Below are 27,415 nucleotides of genomic sequence, written 5' to 3' on the forward strand. Positions count from 1 at the left end.
TGGTGCGCGAGTTTGGCACCAGTGACGCTAAACCGTCAGTCATATTCATCCAGATGTTTCATCAGTTGAAGAATGATTTAAAGGACGAACAGGAAGCCGTGGAAACGTACACGTCGCTCTAATTGATGAAACACCAGATTTGGATGTGGAAGATGGGCAGCAAGATTATGGTGACATGGAAGAGGAACTAATGACGAGACGCCAAAAAGACGGCCAGAAAGCAGAGGACGCAGAAGAGACAGAGACATCGCGTCATCGCAGATCAGCACGTCCTCTTACGTCCCTCTCCTAAAAGAATTTAAACGTAGTTGACGACGATTACAAGCAGAAATTGCTCGACTATACGAATGATACAGTCAGCGGAAAGAGATGATCCTTCACCTCTGTAAGAAAAAAATCGATTCCTTCTCATAACACGGAAGATGCCTTACGATTACGATGCAAAAGTGAAGAAGAAGAAGAAGAAGAAGAAGAAGAAGAAGAAACCTGGAATGGCAGATATTAATGCCATGGTTCTGCAACATTTCAAAGAAATGTCAAGTACGAACGCTTGTCATACATGACAGAACTATCAGTCTTTGGGGCATACACGTGAAGGCTCAAATTAATCCTGACGACCGTCTTAACTTCAGAGCTTCTGACTTGTGGGTATGGAGATTCAAGCAGCGGAATTGTACCATTTCTCGTTCTGTGGCGCATAAAGTGAGTAGAAACGTCGCAGCAAAGAGACAGAAGTGAAGCAGAAATCAGACAGCTTCGTGTCGAAGATGAAGCAGTTGTTCATCAATCTTGGCTTCACTCTTCGCTAGATCCTCAACACTGATCAAAGTCGATTTGAAAAAAGAGACTCACTCCGGATGAACCCTGCGTTTCTCACAGAAATTTTATCCCACAGTAGTATCATAGGCTGCGACGACGTACTCCTACATGATTATGCCAGCCATTTCCATGGACGGACAAATCTCCTCCCCAATGTATTTTCTGTCAGCCGATTTACAGAAAATGTTCCCTAAAAATAAACCTGCTAACTCATATAACATCAAATCATATGCTTCTGGTTCAGCGAATATGCGGAAGGCAGATATGAAGGATATGCTTTCGCAAGCATTTTCACCCAGAATTTCTTCATTGCATGAAGATCGATTCCATAATGTTTGCAATTCAGATGCACAACAGCTGAATATCTCGTTTGCAATGCAGTGACTTCAAAAAGAACTTCATTTTGACCTTTAAGTATGCACATTGAGTCACTTCCCACTGTCATGTTTAATTTAAAGTCCCATAACTTTTATCCCTATGGAGCTCAGGCAGAAAAATTTCACCTGCTGACTTACTTTTGCCTCCTCTTTCCAAAAATATATGGCATTACCGCCTTTTCAATTCACCATGATAGAAGGTTCCCTTGTTAGTGTAGTCAGCCGGTGCAGGTTTGAGAATGTGCCTAGCTTGAGGGTTACTGCAATAGATCGTAACAGGTCGCAGTGCTGAGCTATAGTGCCCCCTTCCGTAAATTTCATTCCATTCCAATCCCATACCTCATAAGATGGAAACTAGTATAGATGTCACGCACAGTTAAACATCTCTAAAGAAAGCAGTTGCATAGTATGAGACTTCATAGGAAAGGAGCAATGCTTCAATAGATGTTTAATTTTAATACCAGAGTGAAGTTGTTCTTGTACAAAACCTAATATTTAACTTATTCAATTTTAATACTTGAATCAAGGTTCCCTATACATTTTTTTCTTCCGAATTTTATTTGCATTCTAATCAGAAAGGGTAAAAGTTTCTCAATGTTTCCAACATGTATCATGAAATCACATCGCATTTCACACTAAAAGAATTCACTTTCGATAGAAATTAAAACCTATACCTTTTCTCATTATTTTCAGCTTGAAGACAGGGAATACACATACACAGAACCAGAACAGGTACCTATAGAGCCCCCATATGCTCACTTTTTGTCTCTACAGCAAGATGGAAAAATTCGTAACATTCGACTAGATGAGTGAGTTGAAGACTGCAGGGAGTAAGGTAGTGTATTAGTGTGCCATAGTAAATATTAGAAATCAAAACTCCCTTAACAGCTGGCAGTTACTGTATTGAATATGTGATGTGCACATGATCTGTCCAGCTATCTGATTTCTTTAACCCTTTGCAGCATAGTGGTTGTTCAGAAGAACCACAGTTTTCTTTTTTTCTAAATTTTATGGCACAGATATTCCACCAAGGAACCACCTCTTGAGTATACATAGAGGTGCCATCCGTGTTTTGAAATTGTTTTGAAATTGTGTGCAGAGTTAAAATGTTGAAAAAAATTGATCGAAGCTTTGTTATGATCCATGATATGAAAAACATAAAACGTTAAGTTGTGCTGCAAAGGGTTAAGGGGACACTATACTGAAATTACTAACTTCCATGTTTTTAAAGCTAAATTCACAAAACTTTTATCATTGGTGTATCTGGTTAATAACACATGTACAAAATTTCATCCCTCTATGATTAGTGGTTTGCATTTTACTAGGACTGGATAAAAAGTAATGGCAACAGTTCGATATTTCTGACATGGCTTTATTCACAGGGGTACAACATTTACATACCTTCTATACAGTCGCCCCCCTTATTTATTACCTTTTGCCAAATGTTTGAAAGGCGTCGTACACCATCACCGTGTCCATCTTTGTTGATGTTCCATATTGACTGCCCTATAACACGGATAAGTTCATCTCTGGTATTGTACCGGGTCCCTGCCTTCCCGGAACATTTTAACCCATCGTGCCACTGTGCGATATGGTAACGCTGCATTGGCACATGCTTCACGCAGTCCCTGAAAACATTCTTGTGCACTACGACCTCATGTCACTTCAATTTTGATCCAGGAACGTTGTCTAGTTTTGTAAACGTGGTCTTAGGGTGCTCGCACTATCCCTGTGAAAGTCAACGTTCTACACACTGCAGTAGATTGACAGAGTACTGTTGCCACTGGCTGCACTAACTCATGTAACAGTCCTTGTTCATGTCCACACAGCTGGCAGCTCTCGAACGCACCATCGTCACTGACAGCAGTGTTGCCATTACTTTTTATCCAACCTATGTATTAATATCTTAATGACATATTGTATCGCTTTATATAAGACGTCCTTTACACCACAATTTACATTATTTTTAACTGATATCACTTACATGATTCTTTATACGCATTGGAAAAAAAAAAACCTTTTGTTTTTTGAAAGGAAAATTTTGCGTAGGATAATGGGACCAATCAAAGAAAAAGATGGTACATGGAGGATCCAAACCAATATGGAATTAAATAAGACAATTAAAAATAAAAATATAATAAATGTTATTAAAGCTCAAAGACTAGGATGGTTTGGACATGTAAACCGAATGCAAAATGATAGACTGGTGAATAAGATCTACCAGTGGCAGCCTCTAATGACAAGAGCAACAGGCAGACCAAAAAAATAGGTGGAGGGATGATGTACTGGAAGATACAAAATTATTAAGGATTCAGAATTGGCCCAAATTATCCAAGATAGAGAGAAATGGAAAGAGATCGTTGAGAAGGCCAAAACTTCAATGAAGTTGTAGTGCCTTAAGAAAAAGAAGATATGCATTGGAACAATCATTACTATTGGTTTTTTCTGTGCAGTTAATCTGTAAATTATTGGGGTATTTTTTATAACTATTAATATTTTTACTTTTTAGTCTTTTATAATAAAAAATTCTAATAATTTACTATTAAATTTACAGCAAAACCCAATAATAAGTTTTGATCCCATGTATGTAAGGATCCATATAACTGAATGAATATTGTTAAGTGTAATGTAAATTGCAACACAAGGGACATTTTATATAAAGTGATTGAATATTTTAATAAAATATTATAAAATGCAAACCATCTATCACAGGCAGATGAAATTTTGTACATTTGTCATTATTAATCAGTAGAGAGCAGAATTTTAGGTCCTAAAAAGTGGCATTTTAGGCGCCTAAAATAGGCTCTTAAACTCCTTTATTTAGGCTCTATAAAATAAAAAATCGGTTTTTTTTAAGAATGTCGCAAATATGAGATTCAACATTTATTTAATGCAAAATTCTAGGATTAAACAAACTTCCACACATTTCTCATTTTGCAAGGGTACACATGCATACACAAAATGAAGACATTCTTTCTTTAAGTTAGTGTTTTTCATTCACCAATCACATTTTCATAGTTCACTTCACAGTAGATTATCAGCATCTATTGTGGCTATTGTGTCGCTCACTGCTGTACTTATAAATTATGAGAAAAAAGGAAGGGGTTATCTGTCTTGGAATGTAAGAGAATGCTTATTCGGGTACAACCAGCGAGTTTGTGTTAAATTGCTGACAGAGGAAGATATAATAATAATAATAATAATAATAATAATAATAATAATAATAATAATAATAACAATATCTATTATAATAATAATAATAATAATAATAATAATAATTTGTCCCACATGAGTTCTTTTACATGCAGTAAGTCTACTGACATGATCCTGTCGCATTTAAGTACACTTAAATGCCATTGACCTGGGCAGGATCGAACCCGCAACCTCGAGCACAGAAGACCAGCGTTATACTGACTAAGCTATCCAGGCCGACTGAAAGTTGGAATTTTAGGATTGAAAGATTGTAAGAATGAGAAGGGGTGACTCAGAGGTACTTCTCTATTGTGTTGTTCACTGTTAGAAAGGAGTTGTTATCCGTCTTGGAATGTAAACAATACAGGATGTTAAGAAAAACAGTAAACAGTTACGAAAAACATGCAAAAATTAAAAAAAAAAAAAAAAACTTAGAAATAGGCACTAACATCGAAATAGGCATTTTAAGCACCATAAAACTCCTTTATTTATAACTGTATATCCATGAAAAATATAAATATTAAATCTCAAGCCTGTATGTATCAAGGAAAAAAATAGGTTTTTGCCTAAATTCCGCTCTCTATTAATCAGATATACCAGTGACCAAAATTTGGTGAGTCTAGCTTCATAAGAATGTTAGTTATTGAATTCTCTATTGTGAACCCTTAAAAATATGGAACCTGGAAATTTCAGTGTAGTGTCCCCTTAATAAAAACAATGGCGATAAAACAATCCAGATTAAAATTGTATATCACAACCCCTCACAGCTTCATCATGTTGTGACTATCATGTGAAATTAATTTATTAGTGTGCTCTATTTGAATGAAAAGAAGAGCAGTTTACTCTAGTTAATCTGTTGCACTAAATGTTCAATGATTAATAATGGAGTGTAAAACACTTGTAATAACTGATAACCCATTTATGTTAAACAAATAAGCACTGCAATAGCATATTAGAAATATACCTTGTTGAGATGAAGACCTTGAAATGAGTGAAATACTGTAGAAATGTCATTTCCATATTTGAGAAGCTAATAATTGTATGCAGGATAACGTAATTTATTTTGGGAGGTCGAAAACTTTCGAGTCTCTCTCTCCTATTAAGTTAATGTTTTTTTTTTTTTTAATTTAATATTACTACACAGGGTGAAAGTAATAATAATAATAATAATAATAATAATAACAATAATAATAATAATAATAATAATAATAATAATTTATTTATTTAATCTGGCAGAGCTAAGGCCAGTAGACCTTCTCTTCCGCCCAGCCAGACTCTAATTCTAATTGAATACAATTGGTTACATAATTATTACATTAATATCTGGACCATAAAACAACATGAAAGTAAATAATGAAAATTGGATAAGTAATGTTAGTGTGACAATAATAAACATTGGTAAGAAATAGTGATGATGATGATGATGATGATGATGATGATGATGATGATGATGATGATGATATTAATAATAATAATAATAATAATAATAATAATAATAATAATGATGAGATAATTTAAATATTTATTCTGTGATATATGTAACCATTAAACATTGAGAAACTTGAAAATTAGTATAGCTGCAGAATTTAACTCCTTATTCCTTGGATAAAGTACATAAAAAAAATTCTAAAACCATATTATTCTCAAATGAATAATTTTCTCAGAAAAAAAAAATAATTGCCCCCTACATTCTATACAAAACTAGAAAGGTATTGACAGTTCAGCGGCTTCTAAGCGTCACCATGGCAACCGCTCAAACTAGCCAATCAGAGACCATGACGTTGCCAACTGCTTTGCAGAGAGCATGTGCTTTGTTCGGAAATGTTGAATCTTCGTTACTGTGTATTGGTGTTGTGTCGTGGCTATTGTTTTTGTAGATATTTTGTTGTCGATGAAGATAGAATTAGTTTGAGTTTAGTTTTAAATTTAATTTAGTTGTGAGCGTATTTGTAACACAATTTATAGTGTCTGTCTGTTTCACTTATACAATGTCACAAGGCATCACTTCTGCAGTTAGCGGCACAAAACGAACCACGGGCTCAAAGGGAGAAAGGAGTGCTACAAGGGACAGCAAGAGGTCTATAAATAACGGAAAAGGTATTCCTCTTACAAGTCAGGCAAGGGAAATGGTTTGCAATGTTCAGAAATATTTCCAGAAAGAAGAGACAAAGGCGGGCCTCTTATTCCTGTACAACAGGTGGTAAATAGTACTGCAGAGGCTCTCAAAATAAGAAAGAACACCATCGTTAAAATAGGAAAGGAGAAATTTAAATTCAATGAGCAAGAGGATGACCTTCCTGACTTGAAACCCCGGGAAAGAAAAGGAAAGTGGAAAAGCTGGTGACAAATTTAGATGCCTTTCAGGAGGATGCAATCCGGCGGCATGTATATTTATATTACTGACAGGAGGAGCATCCCACTTTAAACAAGCTGCAAACTTCGCTTCAAGATGCGGATCTTTCCCATGGCAGTGTTTCTTCTTTACATGTCCGAAGCAGTGTAAGGGTCAGAGGAATGTTATCAGATCCATTAGATATTAAGAATGGTGTGCGACAAGGAGATACGCTGACGTGTCTCCTTTTTAATGTTGCATTGGAAAAGGTAGTAAGAGATGCAAATCTACTTAGCAGAGGGACCATATTTTATAAATCAGTGCAGATACTCGCATACGCCGATGATATAGATATAGTGGCAAGATCTAGAAGGGCAATGGAAGATGCATTCTTGAATATAGAAAAGGCAGGAAGGAATATGGGATTGACCATTAATCAGTCAAAAACTAAATACATGGCTTGTGGAAAGGCAAACCTCAAGAATATGCCATCCTCAATAACAATAGGCAGATAGACTTCGAGAGAGAGGATGAATTTAAATACCTGGAATCAACAATTACTCATTCTAATGATATTTCATATGAAATAAAGCAGAAGTTAATGGCTGCCAATAGAGCTTACTTCGCCTTAAGAAAATTACTTTGTTTAAGAATTTTATCTCGTACCACAAGGATAACTATCTATAAAACACTTATAAGACCTGTACTAGCATATGCTGCTGAGATGTGGTCCCTAACAAAAAACGACGCTGGAAATTTGGATGCCTTTGAGAGGAAGATACTCCGTAAAATAATTCGCCCAGTATTCGAGAGAGGAAGATGGAGGAGGTGATATAATAATGAGTTGTATTCCATCTATAAAGATCCGCCTATTAGAAGAATAGTAAAAGCAGCAAGATTAAGGTGGGCTGGGCATGTGGCACGGATGAATGACATAGAAATTCCTAAAAGGATATTAAATGGAAATCCTGGAGGCCAAAGAAGCCATGGACGACCAAGAATAAGATGGCTGGATGGAGTTGAGGAAGACATATGTAAGATGGGATACAGGAATTGGAAAGCAATTTCGCATGATCGAGACAACTGGCGGAAAATCGTGGAAGAGGCCAATGAACTGTAGCGCCAAGAAAGAAGAAGAAGAAGAAGAAGTTTCTTCCTTGCACACTGTCTTAAAGAATTTAGGTTTCAAGTATAAAAAATAAATGGTCATAAGGTACTAATAGAGAAAAATTATCGCTTACTCACTAGCCTATGTACCATATTCGCATTCATCATTCATTCATACGGTTGTTATTATTATTATTATTATTATTATTATTATTATTATTATTATTATTATTATTATTATTATTATTTTAGTCTGGTCAAAGATTTCCGTATGATACAAATTTATGAGTTTACAATTTCGTGTCAGCTGCTTAGTTCTGACACGGCAGACAGGCGATGCAAAGAGCCGCACTGCACTACTGCACAACTTCACAACGTCACTTCCTTTCCGTGTGTGCGAGAAAGAACTGTCAATACCTTTCTAGTTTTTTAGACTGTAAATGTTAACACTGTTTTATTCATTAAGTACTATCCATATGATTCTGATATTTACGCTAACTATTAGAAAAACTGGTAAGGAATAATTTATTTGTTTGCAGTTTTTCAATAAAATGGACACCTTTCTTGCAAATTAACCCATATCTGCCTAGCATGCCCATATGGGCTCGAGTAAAGCATGTCAAAGAAATTAGTATTTTCTCCTACAGGTGGCACACAGTGATGGTTAATTCTATGTAGTTAGTTACCTTACATTCCAACAGATGTCTTGCTGGTATTATCTTGAATCAAACGCAGATACCAAGGCATTTTAACAGTTACAGGGGAGGTAGTCAAGAAGTGAACAACAATGTGCTCTGACACCAGGTAAGAATTTTATTTATAGTGAAGCACTGTTGAAAGTAATCTATCGAGTTTTCAAACAAAATGGTACTTAAATACAGTGAAACCTCTCCTTACGGACACCTCCAAGATACAGACACTCCCCATATATGGACAGATTTTTATGTCCCAACTGAAATAATATAGAAATAATGATAAATTTGACTCTCGTTTACGGACACTCTCAGACACGGACACGGACAGCTGTTTCGCAGTCTTAAAGCTTGCTTTACCTTCTGACTGCGGACAGAACTTGGATTTCAAGACCTAATGTGTTACAAAAATGGAAAATTTAGTTTTGAGAACTGTACAGAAATTCCTTAAAATGAAAGAAGACAATAAGGGTCTCGTAGGCAGCACAAGCCCAGCTGTCTACCGCTTGTTAGCTAGAAGCGGGTGGATAAACAAAATCATAAAATTTAACCTGTCTGATGGGGCCAAGGTTTCTGCGATCGTGAAATTGTATTCGACACATGATAGGGTTAGTAGGATTATTCTCTTCACTTCAATCAGTTGTTCTGTTTCGAGAGACATGGCACCTGAACGTAAAGGTTAAGTTGAAAATTGTAAATTACAGTATTGCATAACTGTAGACATAGAATAAAATTGCATGGTACAGTACTGTATTTAGAATTAAACTACAGTAATACATTTCATTTAAAGTGTGAAGGGATACATAATGCATATTATAAATTTACTGTTAGATTGGGGAGCCTCCCTCCCAATAAAGGACACCTCCTAGTTGCAGACAGATTGTTACATCCCTTCGATGCCCGTAAATGAGAGGTTTCACTGTTATGTCTAAATTTTGTTTTTATACATACATAAGTTTCGCTTTTTTTGCATATTGTATTTTGTGTACCCATACATGCACTCTAGGCAGTTACGATAGCAAAAAGTTTTTGATGTTAAATTTTGTTTCTATATTTCAGGCCACTTTCTCTAAATGAGATACTGGATATTATCGAGAACGATGATGTGTCTGGAGTTTTTGATATTTACATTGAACCTCCAGATTGTGGTGTTGTATCAGATGAAGACAATGCGAAAGAAGATGAAGGAGGAAATATTGAAGACTTGTGTGGAAAGCAACTTAAGGCCCCTGCTGAGTTAGTGACTGTTTCAAATAGGCGTATTACATGTCCAGCTGATCTCATTCATGATGTAGAGACTCCTTCCAATTGTTGTGATGTTTCTATCCAAGAACCAGGATCATCTGAAAAACGTGACGTTTTCCCTCAAGAACCAGGACCATCTGAAACACGTGACGTTTTCCCTCAAGAACCAGGACCATCTGAAACACGTGACGTTTTCCCTCAAGAACCAGGACCATCTGAAAAACGTGACGTTTCCTCTCAAGAACCAGGACCATCTGAAAAACGTGATGTTTTCCCTCAAGAACCAGGACCATTTGAAAAACATGACGTTTTCCCTCAAGAACCAGGACCATCTGAAAAACGTGACGTTTTCCCTCAAGAACCAGGACCATCTGAAAAACATGACATTTTCCCTCAAGAACCAGGACCATCTGAAAAGCGTGATGTTTTCCGTCAAGAACCAGGACCATCAGAAAAACATGACGTTTTCCCTCAAGAACCAGGACCATCTGAAAAGCATGACGTTTTCCCTCAAGAATCAGGACCATCTAAAAAACGTGACGTTTTCCCTCAAGAACCAGGACCACCTGAAAAACGTGACGTTTTCCCTCAAGAACCAGGACCATCTGAAAAACGTGACGTTTTCCCTCAAGAACCAGGACCATCTGAAAAACGTGACATTTTCCCTCAAGAACCAGGACCATCTGAAAAGCGTGATGTTTTCCCTCAAGAACCAGGACCATCTGAAAAACGTGACGTTTTCCCTCAAGAACCAGGACCATCTGAAAAACGTGACGTTTTCCCTCAAGAACCAGGACCATCTAAAAAACGTGTATGTGTTGATGAAATTGACAGTTCTTGTGATCAAACTAAGCATGTGGACAATAAACAGATATCTGAACAAGATGGTAGAAAACGTAAACGTTTAGTGAAAGAACGTAATGCTCATGAAGTGCCTTTACCACCACACTCCGAGTGGAAATCTTCAGACATAAAATTAAGTTTGCCTTTTTTTCCAGAGTGTAATTATTCTGCGTACAGAGACTTTTCTCCTAGAGAACTTTCTGAACTATTTATAGGTGCAGAAGTCATAGAACTAATTCTGGCTGAAATTAGGAAATATTCTATATTCAGAAACCGACCCGATCCAGATGTAAGTGCTGCAGAACTGAAAACATTTTTTGCTATTTTATTTTTGACAGGATATAACAACTTGCCAGGACGAAGATATTACTGGGATCAAAGCTGTGATATGAGAAATGACGCAATTGTTCAGTCAATGCGAAGAGATCGGTTTGAGAAAATAATGTCTATGTTACACTTCACAGACAATAATTTTCCGAGCACAGAAGATAAAATGTGAAAACTGAGACCTGTGATTCAACTTTTGCAAAGAAAATTTCAACTGCATTTTATTCCCGAGCAGCCCGTAAGCTTTGATGAAGCTATGATTGCGTATTATGGAAAACATGGCTGCAAACAGTTTATCTGTGGCAAACCGATTTGCTTCGGGTATAAAGTGTGGGTTTTCAATACTATTCAAGGGTACACTATAAACTTTGATATCTATCAAGGGAAAATGCCATTCAGTGATGTGGAAGATGAAAAAAAGTATGGGAAAGCTGCTGCATCATTACTTCAATTCCTGAGGGAATTGCCAGAAGAAAAGAAGTCTTTGCCATATTCCATCTATTTTGATAACCTCTTCACTTCTATTCAGCTCCTTGAAAAATTGAATGAGATGGGCTATCGAGGAACTGGTACGATAAGGGAAAATCGTGTTCCTAAAGATATTCCTCTAACACCAGTTAAGCAAATGAAAGCCAAGAAACGTGGTTATTTTGAAGTAGCTAGCCATACCAAAAAGCAAGTCGTAATAAGCAGATGGAAGGATAACGCAGTTGTGACAATAGCTTCCTCAGCCCATAGTGCGCAACCCACCAGCAATGTTTTACGATGGAGTCAATCTGAACAGAGGAAGATATCAGTTCCATGTCCTAAGATGATTGGTGAATATAACCGATTCATGGGTGGTGTCGACAGAGTTGACAAAAACATAAATAAGTACCACATTTCCATCAGAGGGAAAAAATGGTGGTGGTGTGTGTTCTCGTGGCTTCTGGACACTGCAATTCACAATGCATGAATCATTCATAGGAATTGCCATGGCGACAAATTCCATCATCTGGAATTTATAAGGCAAGTGGTGTTTAGCTATTTGTCGAAATTTGGATCTCCATCACAGGGAGCAGGAAGGCCTGCATCATTGAGCATATGTGATGTGCAACGTTACGATGGATCAGGACATTGGCCACAAGTATGCAACCGTCGTCGTTGTGCATATGAGAGATGTGTCTCAAGAACAAGAACACAGTGTGGTAAATGCAATGTTGGACTTTGCATATCTTGTTTTCAGATTTACCACACAAAATGAACAGTCCTGTGTTCCTGATAATATTGTATAAATGTAAAATATGTTGTATTTTATTCGTTCATTTATCTGTGTTATTTTCTATATTGTTTTATTGTATGAAGCATGCTTACATACATCTATAAATATACTAGTTCGAAGTCATTAAGGTGTTTAAAGGTCACGAGAGTGCATTTTATTTTATGCTCGACCATGCTGAAATGTAGTAATTATACACCTGGTAGTAGCCCTTTAATGCACCTCATTAAAGTACACCTATTCATTAAAGTTCAGGTGTTCAGCCAATGACAAGTCACCTTTGTACCGTTATAAAACCGCAAGTATCGATTATTCTCGGATATGCAATCTAAAGACAATTAGCGAAAAGTCACGGATGCTGGAAATCCAATACTGTCGCAGAAGGTTATGTTCTGTTACTATAATAATTAGCGTTAATTGTAAATAATATTCAAATAAATTCAAATTGTCATCTCGTTTTTCAATTCTAAATCAATTTCCAGGTTATATCAGAGTAATGTTCATCTTATTCTCTATCAAGGTCAATGACATTCGGCCTCGGAAAAAATCAATACTTTCGCGTCTGTGCACATCTCACAATTCAGGTCAGTTCGCACATAACCATAACAAGACCTAATTTTGAATAATTTCAAGTTATAAATATGGTCGAGCATAAAAAGTCGTATGAAACTTGCCTATAATGGTAATTAAGATGCTCGTATGAAAATTATGAAACTCGCTTGCGCTCGTTTCATAAACAAACATACTTGCTTCTTAATTACTACCATTATAGGCTCGTTGCATAATGTGCTATTAAAAGAATTGATTATTATGAAACTAAAAAAAAGTTGCTCATATATCTGCCTAGCGTACAGTTCCCTATGCTCAACTGAAATCCATATCCAAACTATTAATGGAATCAATGTTCATCGGTTACGTGGTTACTAAGATTTAAAAAAGAAGAAAAAAAAAAAAAGGATAAAATTAAGAACAAAACAATTCAGGCAGATAAAGGTTAAATAACCTGATAAACATGTAATGTTATTTCCTGCGATTAGGAAGTTTGGCAATCCTACTGGAGTGACTAAGGGAAAGAACTCAACTATTCAGACTAACAAGCAAACATTCTCATGGGGACAGATAAAAAAAGTTAATATTTTTTCGTCCACTATGTTAATAAAGTCAAAACAAGTGCTTATACAAATTTTGCCCACTCGACTGCAATTACGAGGCCGTCCAGAAAGTAATTTTCCCAGGGGCCGTTTACAGAAAGAAAGCACAATTTCATGGAAAGATTTATTGGAACATATACAGCAATTGTTGCGCTATTTTTAACATATTTCCCATTGGAATTGAGATATTTGTCATAGCACGGCCATCTACGTCTCGGCCTCCCCAAAGGTCTTTTTCCTCAGGTCTTCCATCTTAATGTTGTCTATCATCCGAAATCTTCTTCCGATCCGAAATTTTCTCCCCTTCACCATTCCTTCCAGTGCATCTTAAGTAGGAGTTTCTTCTTAGCCAGTGACCCAGCCAAATTTCTTCTTCTCTTCCTGATTAGATTCGGCATTATTCTTTCTAGAACAGCTTCTGTTCTTATTTTTTCTGTCCATTTGACATGCTCCATCCTTCTCCATATCCACATTTCAAATGCTCCTATTCATTTCTCTTTACTTCGTCATAATGTCCATGTTTCTGTCCCATACAGTGCCACACTCCAAACAAAGTAGTTCACTAGTCTCTTCCTTGGTTCTTTTTCGAGAGGTCTGCAGAAGATGCTCCTATTTCTACAGGGTGATTCAAAAGTTCCAATCCATTTTCATGAAACTGAAGTGTAACGCTTTTCTTTTACAGGTAATATTAACCATGCTTACTAAAGAAGAGAGAATAGCCATAGTTTGTGGACGGTTGGAAGAGTTAACTTATGCCCAGGTCCAGGTGGTGCTTTTGCGGAAATTTCACAAACCTGGTCCATCAAGGGCAAATATCAGGATCTGAATAAATTTCTCAGAATGGGATCTGTACTGGATGAAAGACGTTCCGGAAGACCAGCGACATCGGCAGAAACTGTGCGCTGCATAAGGACGCAATTGAACATAGCCCTGAGCCTCAACACGCAGACTCAGTAGAGAGCTTGCTGTATCCTTATCAACAGTGTGGAGAATCCTATTTAAGCTTCATAAACATGCCTACCATATCCCAGTGCTGCATGCGCTTCAGGATGAAGATCATGTATCTCGTGAAGCCACGTGTTACGATCTCCTTGAGGCTGTGGAACATGAGGACCTGATGAATAACATTCTTTAGTGATGAGGCAACCTACCACGTGTGGTGGATTGGTAAACAGTCATAACAACAGGATATGGGGTGAGGAACAGCCCCATGTGACTTTTGAGTGAGAAAGAAACACACCTAAGGCCAATGTCTGGTTGAGTATGACAAAGACAAAAGTATATGGACCTTTCATGGTAGCTGAACCTACAATGTATGGTGCAATGTATCAGGATATGTTTGAACTGTTCTTAGACTCACAATTGGTTCAAAATCAGATTTTCGATACAACTATGTTTCTACAGGATAGCGCATTGCCCAACTTTGCTAAAAGCGTATGTGACCACTTGAATGCAGCATTTCCTGGCAGGTGGATTGGACGAGGTTCACCTAGGGCACAGGCACGGGCACCTGATCTGATACTCTTGATTTCTTTGCCTGGGAATACATCAACTCTCAGTGTTACCAGGTGAAGATAAGGGGGGGTATCCCGGAATTGAAAAATCGAATTTGAGCTGCTGTGAACACCATTACACCAGAACAATTGCAATGAGTGTTCAGATCAATTGTGCAGTGGTGGCAATTGTGCCTAGAAATGTGAGGTGGTCATGTTAAATTATACTGATTCAACATACTAGGGTCCACACCTGTGGAGTAATGGTTAGCGCATCTAGCCGCGAAACCAGGGGCCCAGGTTCGATTCCCGGTCAGGACAAGTTACCTGGTTGAGGTTTTTTCCGGGGTTTTCCCTCAACCCAGTATGAGCAAATGCTGGGTAACTTTCGGTGTTGGGCCCCGGACTCATTTCACCTGCATTATCACTTTCATCTCATTCAGACGCTAAATAACCTTAGATGTTGATGAAGCGTCGTAAAATAAACTACTAAAACGTCCTAGGGAGACATTTGATTGATATGTGTAGCTTTCAATCAATAAATAAATTGTTCTTGAAAATGGATCGGGACTTTTGAATCACCCTGTATAAAAACTTCCTTTGCCATTGCTATCCTTGTTTTGGCTTCTTGGCAGCAGCTAATGTTACTATTGTGAATTTTATTAGTAACAACAATGTAATTTATTCGTCACAACAATAATTCCTTTCTACAATTCGCCTTAAACGCTCTCGTCAACAATTGGATTTTCACTCAACACAGTATTCGTTATAGCACTCCACCGATGACAATGACAATTTACTTGGACTATTACGAACAACAATGAACTGTTAATCTTAACTAATATTTACAAAGCACTATTTACAAATCAGAACGATCAGTTCTCAGTTCACAGTTCTTCTATCTCAGTCACTCGAGTATCTCACAGTATCTCGAACCACAGACCTTCAGAGACAGTTCACTGTACTCGAACTCGGGTCCCTCCAACTGCGGTCCACTGCACTCGAACTCAGGTCCCTCCAACTGCGGTCCACTGCACTCGAACTCAGGCCTTCGGATGCTGATACAGTTGCGGACGCACACTCGAGTCGAACTCCGGTACACAAGGCTTGCTTGTTCTGGCTTACTCACTGACTGAATAACTGAAAACTGCTGTCGTTCCTTTGCGTCCGTAATTTATAACCACAGCGACGTAGCCTCGAAGGTTCCACGCGTCTCTAGAGATGGCACTCCAGAAAAAGCCAGAGCCCTCTCCTCTCTACCAGCACCAGATGCGCGCGCACTCTCGCTCCACTCTCTCGCCGCGTTGGCCCTTTCCCCTCTTCGCCGCACGCCATCCCAAAGTGCTCCGCGCGATCTTCTCTCTTGCGGGACGCTGGTCGTGAGTTCGAATCTCACGTCGCTGTCACACTATTTATAATACACCCCAAGTATTTGAAGTTGCCCACTTGTTTCACTGTCTCATTTCGATTTCGCACATTTACCCTCTTTATTTGATACACATTATTAGATCAGAAAATAAATATTGACATCTGACAGGCATAGAACGTGGAATAAATTGCAACTGCAATTGAATGATACACAATAAACAAGAAATCATGTGCAGCAGTGTCAGATGCCAAAATAACTAAGGTTGCCTTTCTGTATAGTCCTATGGGGAAGAGAAATTTGGGCCGATGCTTGAAAAGATGGCGTGAACAGTTTTGAGATTGAATGGGCCACATGATCTAAACCTTGATGTCAATGATTATGAATATTAATTTCAGTTTCGAAACTTTAAGATATCGATAAACTCACCAATAAAACAATTTTCAAATATATACAGGATTAAAATCTCAGACACGTGATGAGTTTCTTGCAGTTTCTAACATACTCAATATGGTATAATTATTTAATGTGTTCTTGAAATGCTGTTACTCTGCGCCACTATACAGATGATTGTTAGTCACCATACAGACGATAGCCATTTTCTTTGCCAGTATTCCACAATTATTGTCATTCTGTTACAAATACTCCACAATTGAATCGGTCAGAGCTGAAAGGCATTAAGTCAAAACTGGACATTTCTTTATTTTTAATTAGCATTATGAACTATTTAAGCAATACCTATCAGTCAGTGCAAGAAAGAATTATGTCAGCCTTCTCGTTGTACAAGAAACTGTTGCTACTGGTAACTTGAACTGATGAGGAAAGCATTAAGTCATTGACTTCCTGCCTTTCAGTGCCTCACCATGCGAGGATGACCTAGCAACCAAGCTGCTGCTTTCCTATTCCCGCCAATCCCGCGGCCTTGTGATATCAATGTTTCAGTGTAATACGAGACATAATAAGTGACTGTGTTTTTTACCCTACTTCACTCTACTTAGCTTGTATTTTGCTATGTTATAAGAGAAGTTGTAATTTATAACAATCTCTTCGTTGAATGTAGGTTATATTTATGTTACAAATATAACTAAAATACTGTGTAATTTTTAAATATGCAAAGCATTTATTAAGTGTATGCAGCAACCACGGAGCTGAAAAGCATTAAGTCAATTTTTTTTTTTTAAAGTGTATGAAGCATTGAGTTTGTATTTCTGTTGTGGCACACATAGGCTAGGGAATTATTATACAGCTTAATATAAACATTCAATAAATTTTACATCTTGATTACACAACTATCAACACTGTATCACTTCGGAATATGTATGATAAGAACTTTCTTGTGTTAAACTACAGATACACTACAGATACTAGAACAAATGCTCAAAAACAACAACACACCACAAGAACAAATTAAAGAAATCATCCTCACCACAGACATCATCACAAAACAAAACTACTTCACATACAATAACAAGTATTACACACAAATCGAAGGCCTACCCATGGGATCAGCATACTAGCAGAAATATTCTTACACCACATAGAACAGACATACATACTAAACAAAGACAACAACAAACACGCAGACAACATCATATATTGGCACAGATACGTAGATGACATACTAATACTATACAAAGGAAACAAAAGACATCCAAAACCTACATCAACACACAAACAAAATACACCCAAAGCTACACTACACATTAGAAGTTGAAAACAACAAATCCATAAATTTTCTAGACATCACAATAACAAAAGTAGACAACAAACACACATTCAAAGTATACAGAAAACCAACAACAACAACACACATACACAACACATCCAACCACCCCACACAACACAAACAAGCTGCATTCCGAACAATGGTACACAGACTACTGAACATATCAATGAACCAACAGGATTACAACTAAGAACTAAATACAATCAAATACATAGCACAAGAAAACGGATACAACCCTAACATAATAGACAACATAATACGTAAGACAAAACAAAACCACAAAAAACAGAAGAATACAACACAAACACAAGAACACAAAAAAATACATCACACTAACATACGAAAACAAAAACACATAAAATTGCAACCTCATTCAAGAAATTAAACTACAACATCGCATACAGAACAAATAACACTCTACAAAAACATCTCAACACACAAACAACACAAACAAACAAATACAACCACACAGGCGTATACAAACTCAAATGTAACACCTGCAACAACTTCTACATAGGACAGACAGGCAGATCATTTCAAACACGTTACAAAGAACACATCACAGTCATAACAAAATTACAAAACACCTCCACATATGCAGAACACATCACAAATGCCAACCACACCTACAGAGGCATCAACACAGACATGGAAATACTGCACATCCAACCAAAAAGCCAGAAACTCAACACACTAGAACAATATGAAATATACAGACACACGAAAACACACCCCAACGATATTCTCAACACACAACTCAATTTCAAAACACATACACTCTTTGACTCTACACTACGAACACACCCACACAGGAAACAAGAGGCGCCAAGACCAAAAACGACCAGTTCCGAAGATGACCGAAAATAGGTCGAAACATGTTAACAAGGTACGTTAAAATTTAACACAAGAAAGTTCTTATAATACATATTCCGAAGTCAATAAATTTACTTGGTTTTCTTCATGACGTAATGTTTTTTCCTCGTAAAAAGTTGCAAAAACTGACTTAATGCCTTTCAGCTCTGACTGATTCAATTATTAAAATGGTCGTAAATACACTGACTGTTGCTAGCCAATTTCATATTTTTAAAACATCCCCAACTCCCATGACTGTTATCAAGTGTTGTATAGTCATCGGATCGTATAAAAATTTCTGCTTTGGGCAGTAACAAATCCATGCAGTTGTAATAAACTATTTATATACAATAGAGAATGTTGCCACACATATACCATTGAATCAGTTCGTGTGTTGCTAATTTTCATGAGGTATATAATTTAATAAGTAATGAGGAAGTAAGTATATGAAATTTATTTGGAATGTTTGTTTCTAATTCTAGCTTCAGTACATTCTTTACAAGAGATACGTCCAGAGTGTATGAAGAACACTGCATTTAATACAGTAGACATGTTATCATTGTTAATTGCAATATTAAAAGAAATGTTTCTTTGAACACGTCATTTCACTGAACACCCTGTCCAATCCTCATACATGAACTCCTTGTTTCCTCTGCAGAAGAGTGCAATTTCATTATCTGTTTCTCATGTCGTTGAGGGATCAGTAGACGACAGGACTTGTATGTAACTGGATTGTAGCTCACAGACCAGGACTTGTTTCTGAAAATTAAAGTGTTTTTTCAAAACTCTATAGATGCAAAATTTAACGGAATTATTACAAAATCATGGCTCTGTGAAAGTCTTGTATAAAGACTCAGAAATTAAGTATTTGAAAGAGGGTGCAAAACAAATGAAGACATGGGGGGAATAATGATTAATGTCACATTTTCATTATTCTGAGATATTGCAATTTTAAAGTTTGAAACTCTAAATGGATACAATACTTGCAAATGAATTACACATACATATTATAACAATGGATTCACAAAGTTTCGTGAAGTTTTGTTTACCAACAATGGAGAATGAGCAACAATAACGTTGTAATGAACAAATAAAAGAGGAAATAAAGGTGAATGTCTAACACTGTTAATATCCTACTTTACTTGATTTAACTCAAATTTGGACTTGTGTAAAACCATAAACGCAATTTAACACTATAATTATATAAAATAATGGAGCAAGGGAATGTATTTACATATCTTCTGAAATCATTCACAGTGTGGTATATTGCCATAGAATAGCTTTCATTCTTCTTTCATGAGAGGCTTTGACAATTCCTGGAAGTAAAAAATTAAATAAGTAAAATATTGTATAGTACTACAGATGTAAACTAATGACTAACTATTAATTATAAAAAAATACCTTCATATCTTTCCACTTTAACAAAGGTATTGGTAGGATCTCGGTGTAAGCAGGGTCTGGTAGAGTGAATTCCCCCTCTTGCAGCCTTGAAGGTGTTTTCCTTGTATCTGTGATATAACTACTGTATCCCATGATGTGTTGTAGCTCCCAGATCTTAATGACATAATACGTGGCTGTTCAATTTCCACTTTTACTTGTGTCAGAGGTCTTGTAGGTACATATAACTTACTTGTATTCTCCATTAGAGGTGAATAACGCTGTCCATTCTTTAAAAAATGTCTGATTGCACTCAACAACTTGGAATGGGCTTGACTTAAGTCTGCTGTGCCGTATAATTTCATACCAGTCTTTAGATACTTTTACTACTGCAGTTGGTGATATTGATATTGAATATGGCCATGAATTGCATTCTTAGTTTCATCACTTATAGCATGTAGTCTATTTTTATGCTTCCATCGTACAACCTTTCCACATTCTTTCAACTGATCCTGAATGGTCTGTAATGCTCTTGCACATACCCCATGGAGAGCCAAGAAACCTTTGTAACAAACAGGTACGTCCATCACTATACCATCTTTCTTTGTTGTAACTTTGTACGAATACGTGTAATCATGAAGAAGAGCTTAATTTTGACCTTTTCTAGGGGGGTCTCCATTTTCAGAGTTTTATTTCAATTAAATCACTCAAATAAAATTTTATGCTCATTTCGGGTATCTATTCAAATGTACCATTTCAAATGTAAATTATGAATAAATTTGAAACAAGTTGAAACAACTAAAATCTCTGAGCATCACGATCCGGCAGATTATTAACATGTTTGATGTTACCATTCCTATTTAGTTCACTAAAGTTTTGAAAACACTTCAATCTAGTGCACTTACAGTCCTCTCCTGTTTCATGTATTTGGGTTTCAGTTTTCTTTGTATCATCGATACACGGCGAAGCTTTCGTTTCTTCTTCGTAGGTACATTGACTCAATTCTGGGTTTGTTTGTAGATCCATTACAACAGCAATCTTTCACCACATTTAACTCAATACTAACTGATATTTAGCTTCAGTAACGACAATAGAAATAAAACTTGACTTCAATTCCAAAAATGTGACACCAATCACATAAATAATAGTAAGAATTGCGAACTAAAAACAACTAAAGCATTAAATTTTAAAGAAAGATTGGAATGGACATTCATCGTTTTTTCGTCAAATACTAGGATTCTCATCAGTCTTCCATCTTCGAACTTACATTAAATCAAGAATATCACGGGACCCATACCATTTTTAACACAAATGAATATACATAATGAAACTACACGAGTTTCTCTAACAACTGACACCATAATCTAAAAATGGAAAAAAAAAAATGGACCTTCATCATTATTCCCCCCATGTCTTCAAATGCTGAAGACGAAGCTTCAAGATGAATGCACAGCAAGTCATCTCATATAATCATCAAAATACAGAGTGAGTCAGCCAGGGCTTGACTGACGTCAGCAGAAAGTCGTATGCCTAATAACTGCCCATTGCAGTGATCAGACCTCTTGCTCGCTTAACGTTTCGTGCAACTGTGTACCATACATTTAAAGTGCAGTACCGGTAGTGTGTGTGAACAGTTGTAACAAATTTCCGTCAGTCATTCCCTGATTCGCCAGAGCCTTCTAAAACAATGATTTATAATTTAGTGAAGGAATTTCGTACAACTGGATCAATATTGGATAAGAAACGAACATGTGTGAAGTGTGTTCTCACCGAGGAGATGTTAGATGAAATTGGCCATCGACTAGAGAGAAGTCCTACAACATTATCCCGCCGTGTAGCTCAGCAGGTAGGGGTGTCACAGTCTTAAATTAAAATTAAAACCTTACAAAATTTGTGTTGTTCAGCATTTAATGGAACCCGATTATCAGAGCAGAATTAGGTTTTGCATGTGGTTCCAATAGTCAGTGCATGATGGACTACTCGACTCCACCTTAATTTTTTTTATAGTGACGAAGCATGGTTCCACCTCAGTGGTTACGTGAACACTCAAACCAATCGTTACTGAGACATCTTTTCACGAACAATCACTACATGACATAAATTCAAGCCATTTTGGAGAATGATCTGCGGCGAGTTGCTGGACATGTCTTCAGGAGATATGCAGCCTGCCAGATATCACAAGGGCATCATTTCGAACATGAATTGTGAATTCGGGAAGTACAGTAGTGGCAAAAAAAACCAGACTGACGGAATAATCAAAGTCCCCGAAATTAGTCACTGCACATGCCATGCCCGCAGTCACAAGATAGCGAGTAATCTATTGAAATTGTAGTTTCGACTGCTATCATAGCCCATTTCGAAAGTCATTAGAAAATAAGCTGGTCAAATTCATGTTCTGGGAATAATAAGTTAATTGAGTAGTAAAATATTGCTGCAATCGAAAAGTATTGGGAATAAATTTGAATAAGGAATAAAAAAGGTTTCCTTCCCGGACAGGATTCGAACCACGAAAGTCTTAGTTACCGGTCTATCGTGCTGTCACTGTGAACACGGCTCTGAAATCAGCTACAAGGGTCGGTCCAGTTTTTTTTGCCATTACTGTACATCATTATGCAATGCTAACCGCAAAGGTGCGGAATGAATCTTTCACATATGGTAGCATCGTTACGTATGAATCAGCCGCGTGAGTGTATTCCAAAATATTCTACACCAAAACAAACATATTTTGTCACATAAATATACAGACGATACTGCATTGTTGTCAAGAAATGGCAGCATTGCGTTTTTCACAAGTAAGGAATAATCCAAATAAAACTAAAATTAACACTATTATAGATGTATTAATTTGTCCTACAGAATTTATCTGTAATATTGACAATTAATATTTGAGGAGAAAAATTCGCTCCGGCGCCGGGGATCGAACCCGGTCCTTGGTTCTACGTACCAAGCACTCTGACCACTGAGCTACGCCGAATTTCTCCTAAAATATTAAGTGTCAATATTACAGATAAATTCTGTAGGACAAATTAATACATCTATAATATTCTTTTAGCTAGCGGTGCATAATAACTGCAGATTCCCGGCCAACAAGTCACTCAGCTGAGTGCGCTCCTAGTATAATGGCAGTTGACATTGGATACACGTCAACATATAGTTCGATCCGGCACTGTGGATTGAATTCGGCTTAGCTCAGTGGTCAGAGCGCTTGGTATGTAGGCCCAAGGACCCGGGTTCGATCCCTGGTGCCGGAACGAAATTTTCTCCTAAAATATTAAGTTAAAATTCACTCATTTTTCTGAAATGCTCGGAAACGTCCAATTTAATATTTTGAAAGGAAAATTAAAAATAAAAAAAAAGGAACAAAATTTTCAATCATTATTGTGCAGGGTGTGACATCATCGACAACATTTTTAAATGACAACATATTATTTTTTCATTTTTTTCTGAAAGGTGGTATCTTCTTTAGTTATCCATTTAGTTTCATACAAAACGTTTGGTTGCTATGGGAACAGTTTCATTATTGGCTTGTTTAACGTATTTTCTTCACAATTTATACAACTACTGCAACAAATGAAATTCTAAATATTTAATAAGGTGCACATCTAGCTTTCAGGTAAAACTCCCTGTGAAGCAGACTAGAATAATTTCAAGAGAAAAATTGTTCTGGGGCTGGGTATCGATCCCGGGGCATTTGATTGAACGCACCAACGCTCTTACCAACTGAGTTATCGAGGAACTTCACCTGACACTATCTCAATTATTCTCTTTATGTCCACATAACTCGAGTGGGTTGAGAAGACGCCAGAAACCCACATCGAGTGCACACAAACAAGAAGATATAAATAATATATTGATGTTTAGGTGTTTATGTCTAACGAAGCTTCTCAAGGAACTGAAATTTCTCTATGCAGAATTCAAGAGTGAGTGGTAATGGCCGTAGGTGTGTTCCATAGTAGTGTAAAAAAATTGCGACAACGAGGAAATTAGTGTACGTCTTTAGAAACACCGGATAAGAAAAATACAATTAAAAACAGTGTCTTGAAACTAGACGCATTGATGAGAGTGCAATGCGAAGGGTAGTGTATGACTTTTGCGTTGCAACAATTACTGCAAAAACTGAAAGACACAAATGGCTTTAATAGGGGCAATACTAATGTCAACACTCTTTAAAAAATTGGAATTTTCTCGGAAGAAAACTAAAACCAATATCAGTAGGTCGTTATTTGTTGAAAAATGCAATATTAAGCAAAAGAGGACAAACTACCCTAAGTGAATTTATAATTATTGAGCTGTTAATCTCCCTGTGTCATACATTCTATCATTCCATCTGCACAGCAAGTCGTGGCGCGACACCTCAGCTCATGGACTACTAGCGTTGGTATGAAAGGGAGAGCGCCTAGTAATCGTAGACACTTCTAATAAGGAAAGCTCAGCAGTTATCTGAGGGTTAATATTCTCGAATGAAATTGGCATCCTCTTTGTGGAAATGTTAAAAATAAATTGAATACGGTTATATGGAACGAGAGTTATTTTCTGGTGACGTCATAGACTCCATTATCATAAATCTCGGTTGTATCAACGACAACGACGATGAAGATGATAGTGATTTCAGGTGCCACGGACCTATTATGCCCTTCCCCATAAAATCCCCCTTTTTCTTTTCCAACAACCGACTTAATGCCCTAGTTCAGAGTTTATAAAATTACTAAATACATGTGCAAGGTCACTCATGTAGTCGCAATTCGAAAGGACAGGGAACCTTCCAAATTGCAGATTCAGAATTCACGGCGTCTCTCCTGGCGGTCTTCACTTGCCTTGTCATCGAACAACAGACGACAGAGTCTTCTTGACTCTTCCTGCACTGCGAAATGACACAGTTGATTTCAATGTGCAGATTTACACCAGCCATCTCCTCGTCCCGTCCCGTGATCACTTGATCACATTTCCGTCCCCCTCGCGTATGTGGTACCTAAGAGGTTACGTCCATTTTCGGTTTTCCCCTTCCAAATTTTCTAGAGCTCCTTCAGAGCAGCGTAACCGGGAGTGAGACTAGTGGCCAACAGGCTTGGAGCTCACATATTTAGTTTCGTATAGCCCCCAACCCCTTGCAAGGACGCGTTTGCGTACCTTTTAAATTTGTCCTCCCAATTCTCCTCTTCGATTTTTCGAGGTGTGACAATGAAATTGATCGGATAGCAGAGTACCGACTTTGTAATAAAATGAAGCTGACACAATATAAAATTTAACTTACTGTGAAACATATTGAAAAGGATGTTTTGACAGTTCTGCAGTGCAGATGTTAAATATTCTGCATTGTCGGTGAAAAATTAGAGAAGGAAAAACGATTATGGATTAAAAATACTTAAATCTAAACATTTTTTTTCCCCCAAAAAGTTCAAGGGGTGGTTCTGTGCCCGAGATTGCGGGTTCGATTCAGGTCCAGGTCGATGACATTTAAGTTTGCTTAAATGCGATAGGCTCATATCAGTAGATTTACTGGCATCAAAAGAATTCCTGCGGGACAAAATTCCGGCACACCAGCGACGCTGATATATCCTCGGCAGTTGCGAAGTCGTTAAATAAAATATAATTTACAATGTTTTGTGCGTTCGCACCTGTACCCAATACCTATGAAATGCCAAATGTTTATAGGCTATAATGGTAGCAATTACCAAAATTCCACGTTATTTTCATGTACTGGTATGCATAATAATTTGTCCTTGCGCACCTGTAACTAATACCCTAGATTGTATATGTAACAGATTCATCATCCCTATTTTAAAATCGGCAGCACTTTGAAGAGAACAACCGCCAGGATCGCCACCCGTCCGCCTGAAACGAACACAAGATGGCAGTAGAGTCGCTAATGCAATTCAATTTTTTTTTATTTGAGTTTTAAGATTTTTTTTATTAGTACCGGTACCAAGTCTCTTGGACCCTTGCCTTTTAGAAAAATATGATTATACAAACTGAAATATAAATAGGTTATATTAAAGAAAATTGATTAATAAGACCGTCAAAGACGGAGGTATATCACGATAGGTAGCGAAAATCTGGTTTCGCAAACCAGCTATAACAGCTGGGGAGATCATCGTGCTAACCACACGATACCTCCATTCTGGCTGGATGATCGTCCACCTCTGCTTCGGCATGTGGACGTGAGGCTGGCAGCCGGCTGGTCGGTCTTGGCCTTTCATGGGCTGTAGCGCCATGGATTTACTTTACTTTACTATAATCTATGGTTGGTTATATCACAGTCTACTATATACAGTCGCGAAGCTTGAGGTGATTTTTTGCAAATCTCGTGATAAAGCGCTCCAAGCGGTTAGCAACTAGAAACAACAGACTGTCCACGGTCGACTTTGGACTGTGTCGTATTTCCATCGAGTGCTAGCTCGTTGCGTATTTCTCATTGATGCTAGTGAAATGTTCGTTATTGGTTGTAATGAAAATGTTAATGGCTAAAATACAATAATTGGAATAATAATATTTTACTAGTGACGTAGATAAATTAAGTTTGTTTTAATGAATTTTATTGATCACGTTTTATTTTCAATTCTGGTGGGATTATTATTGCTTAGGCCTACTTTTTTTTTTCAAAGGATATGTTTTTAATTATAGCTGTTAATTTTGTTGTTATTTTTATTTGTTACTTTACTAGAGATGTAGAAAAGGTCTGTTACAATAAAATTTATTGATCACGTTTTATTTCCAATTCTGGTGTGATTATTATTGCTTAATCTCATCCCACTTTGTTAACTACGTAAGCCTACACTACAAGTACCGGTACACGTAAGTTACTCCATTAATTCATATTTCCATTATTATTGTTGTAAAGGGAAATGCAAATTAATATTTATTGGTTTCATAGTTAATTATCGCTATAATCTTGAATGAGTGAAGCGATTATAGTAAATTTCAGTTCGTTTTGCACAAACAAAAATAATATTAACCTATTTCTTGCAGGTATCTTCGAGTTTATGGCGGAATTTAATAAACTTCACTAGAATAATAAATTAACTTTATGCATTTAATATTTCAATAATGGAAGGAACGTGTTAATTTTTCCAAAAGAACACAACGAAAGTGTAACATATTTTGTCGTCTACTAGGAGAGAGATCTGCGATGATGAGGCGATAGTAGCGATCCTAGTGGTGGGCAACTACCCATGTTTGCATTTTTACTACATATTGAGCTTCGCGACTGTATATAGTAGACTGTGGTTATATTTTATATTTTCTTGATGTGGAACACAAG

General features: G+C 37.1%; 2 protein-coding genes and 1 long non-coding RNA gene across 5 annotated transcripts in view; 2 read left to right on the forward strand and 1 right to left on the reverse strand.

The window, feature by feature from the left end:
* The window catches only part of LOC138708064 (tRNA (cytidine(32)/guanosine(34)-2'-O)-methyltransferase-like), a 49,800-nt gene extending 30,424 nt beyond the window's left edge, over positions 1-19,376 (forward strand). The window contains exons 6-7 of one of the 2 annotated variants that reach the window (XM_069838197.1): positions 1,890-2,031; positions 19,263-19,376. In XM_069838197.1, coding sequence (XP_069694298.1) covers positions 1,890-2,009 — 120 coding nt within the window. In that variant the 3' untranslated portion in view covers positions 2,010-2,031; positions 19,263-19,376. Of the gene's footprint in view, positions 1-1,889; positions 2,032-14,025; positions 15,399-19,262 lie in introns of those variants that run through there. The other variant, XM_069838196.1, reaches the window with a different exon arrangement.
* On the forward strand, positions 8,475-12,322 carry LOC138708063 (transcription factor TFIIIB component B'' homolog). Its single transcript, XM_069838194.1, has 2 exons — positions 8,475-8,631; positions 9,579-12,322. Exons 1-2 carry the CDS (start codon positions 8,615-8,617, stop codon positions 11,104-11,106), a joined length of 1,545 nt encoding a protein of 514 aa, XP_069694295.1. The 5' UTR covers positions 8,475-8,614; the 3' UTR covers positions 11,107-12,322.
* LOC138708065 (uncharacterized) lies at positions 19,359-25,881 on the reverse strand. Of its 2 annotated transcripts, XR_011334564.1 has the most exons (4): positions 25,830-25,881; positions 20,182-20,719; positions 20,015-20,096; positions 19,359-19,539 (listed from the first exon to the last, which is right to left on the reverse strand). It is a non-coding gene; the product is annotated as an uncharacterized lncRNA (long non-coding RNA). The 2 variants fall into 2 exon arrangements; XR_011334563.1 differs by lacking the exon at positions 25,830-25,881 and having other exon boundaries at positions 20,182-23,046.
* Positions 25,882-27,415: the final 1,534 nt, after the last annotated feature.

This window comes from Periplaneta americana, chromosome 10 (assembly GCF_040183065.1).
Source record: "Periplaneta americana isolate PAMFEO1 chromosome 10, P.americana_PAMFEO1_priV1, whole genome shotgun sequence".
Taxonomy (NCBI): domain Eukaryota; kingdom Metazoa; phylum Arthropoda; class Insecta; order Blattodea; family Blattidae; genus Periplaneta; species Periplaneta americana.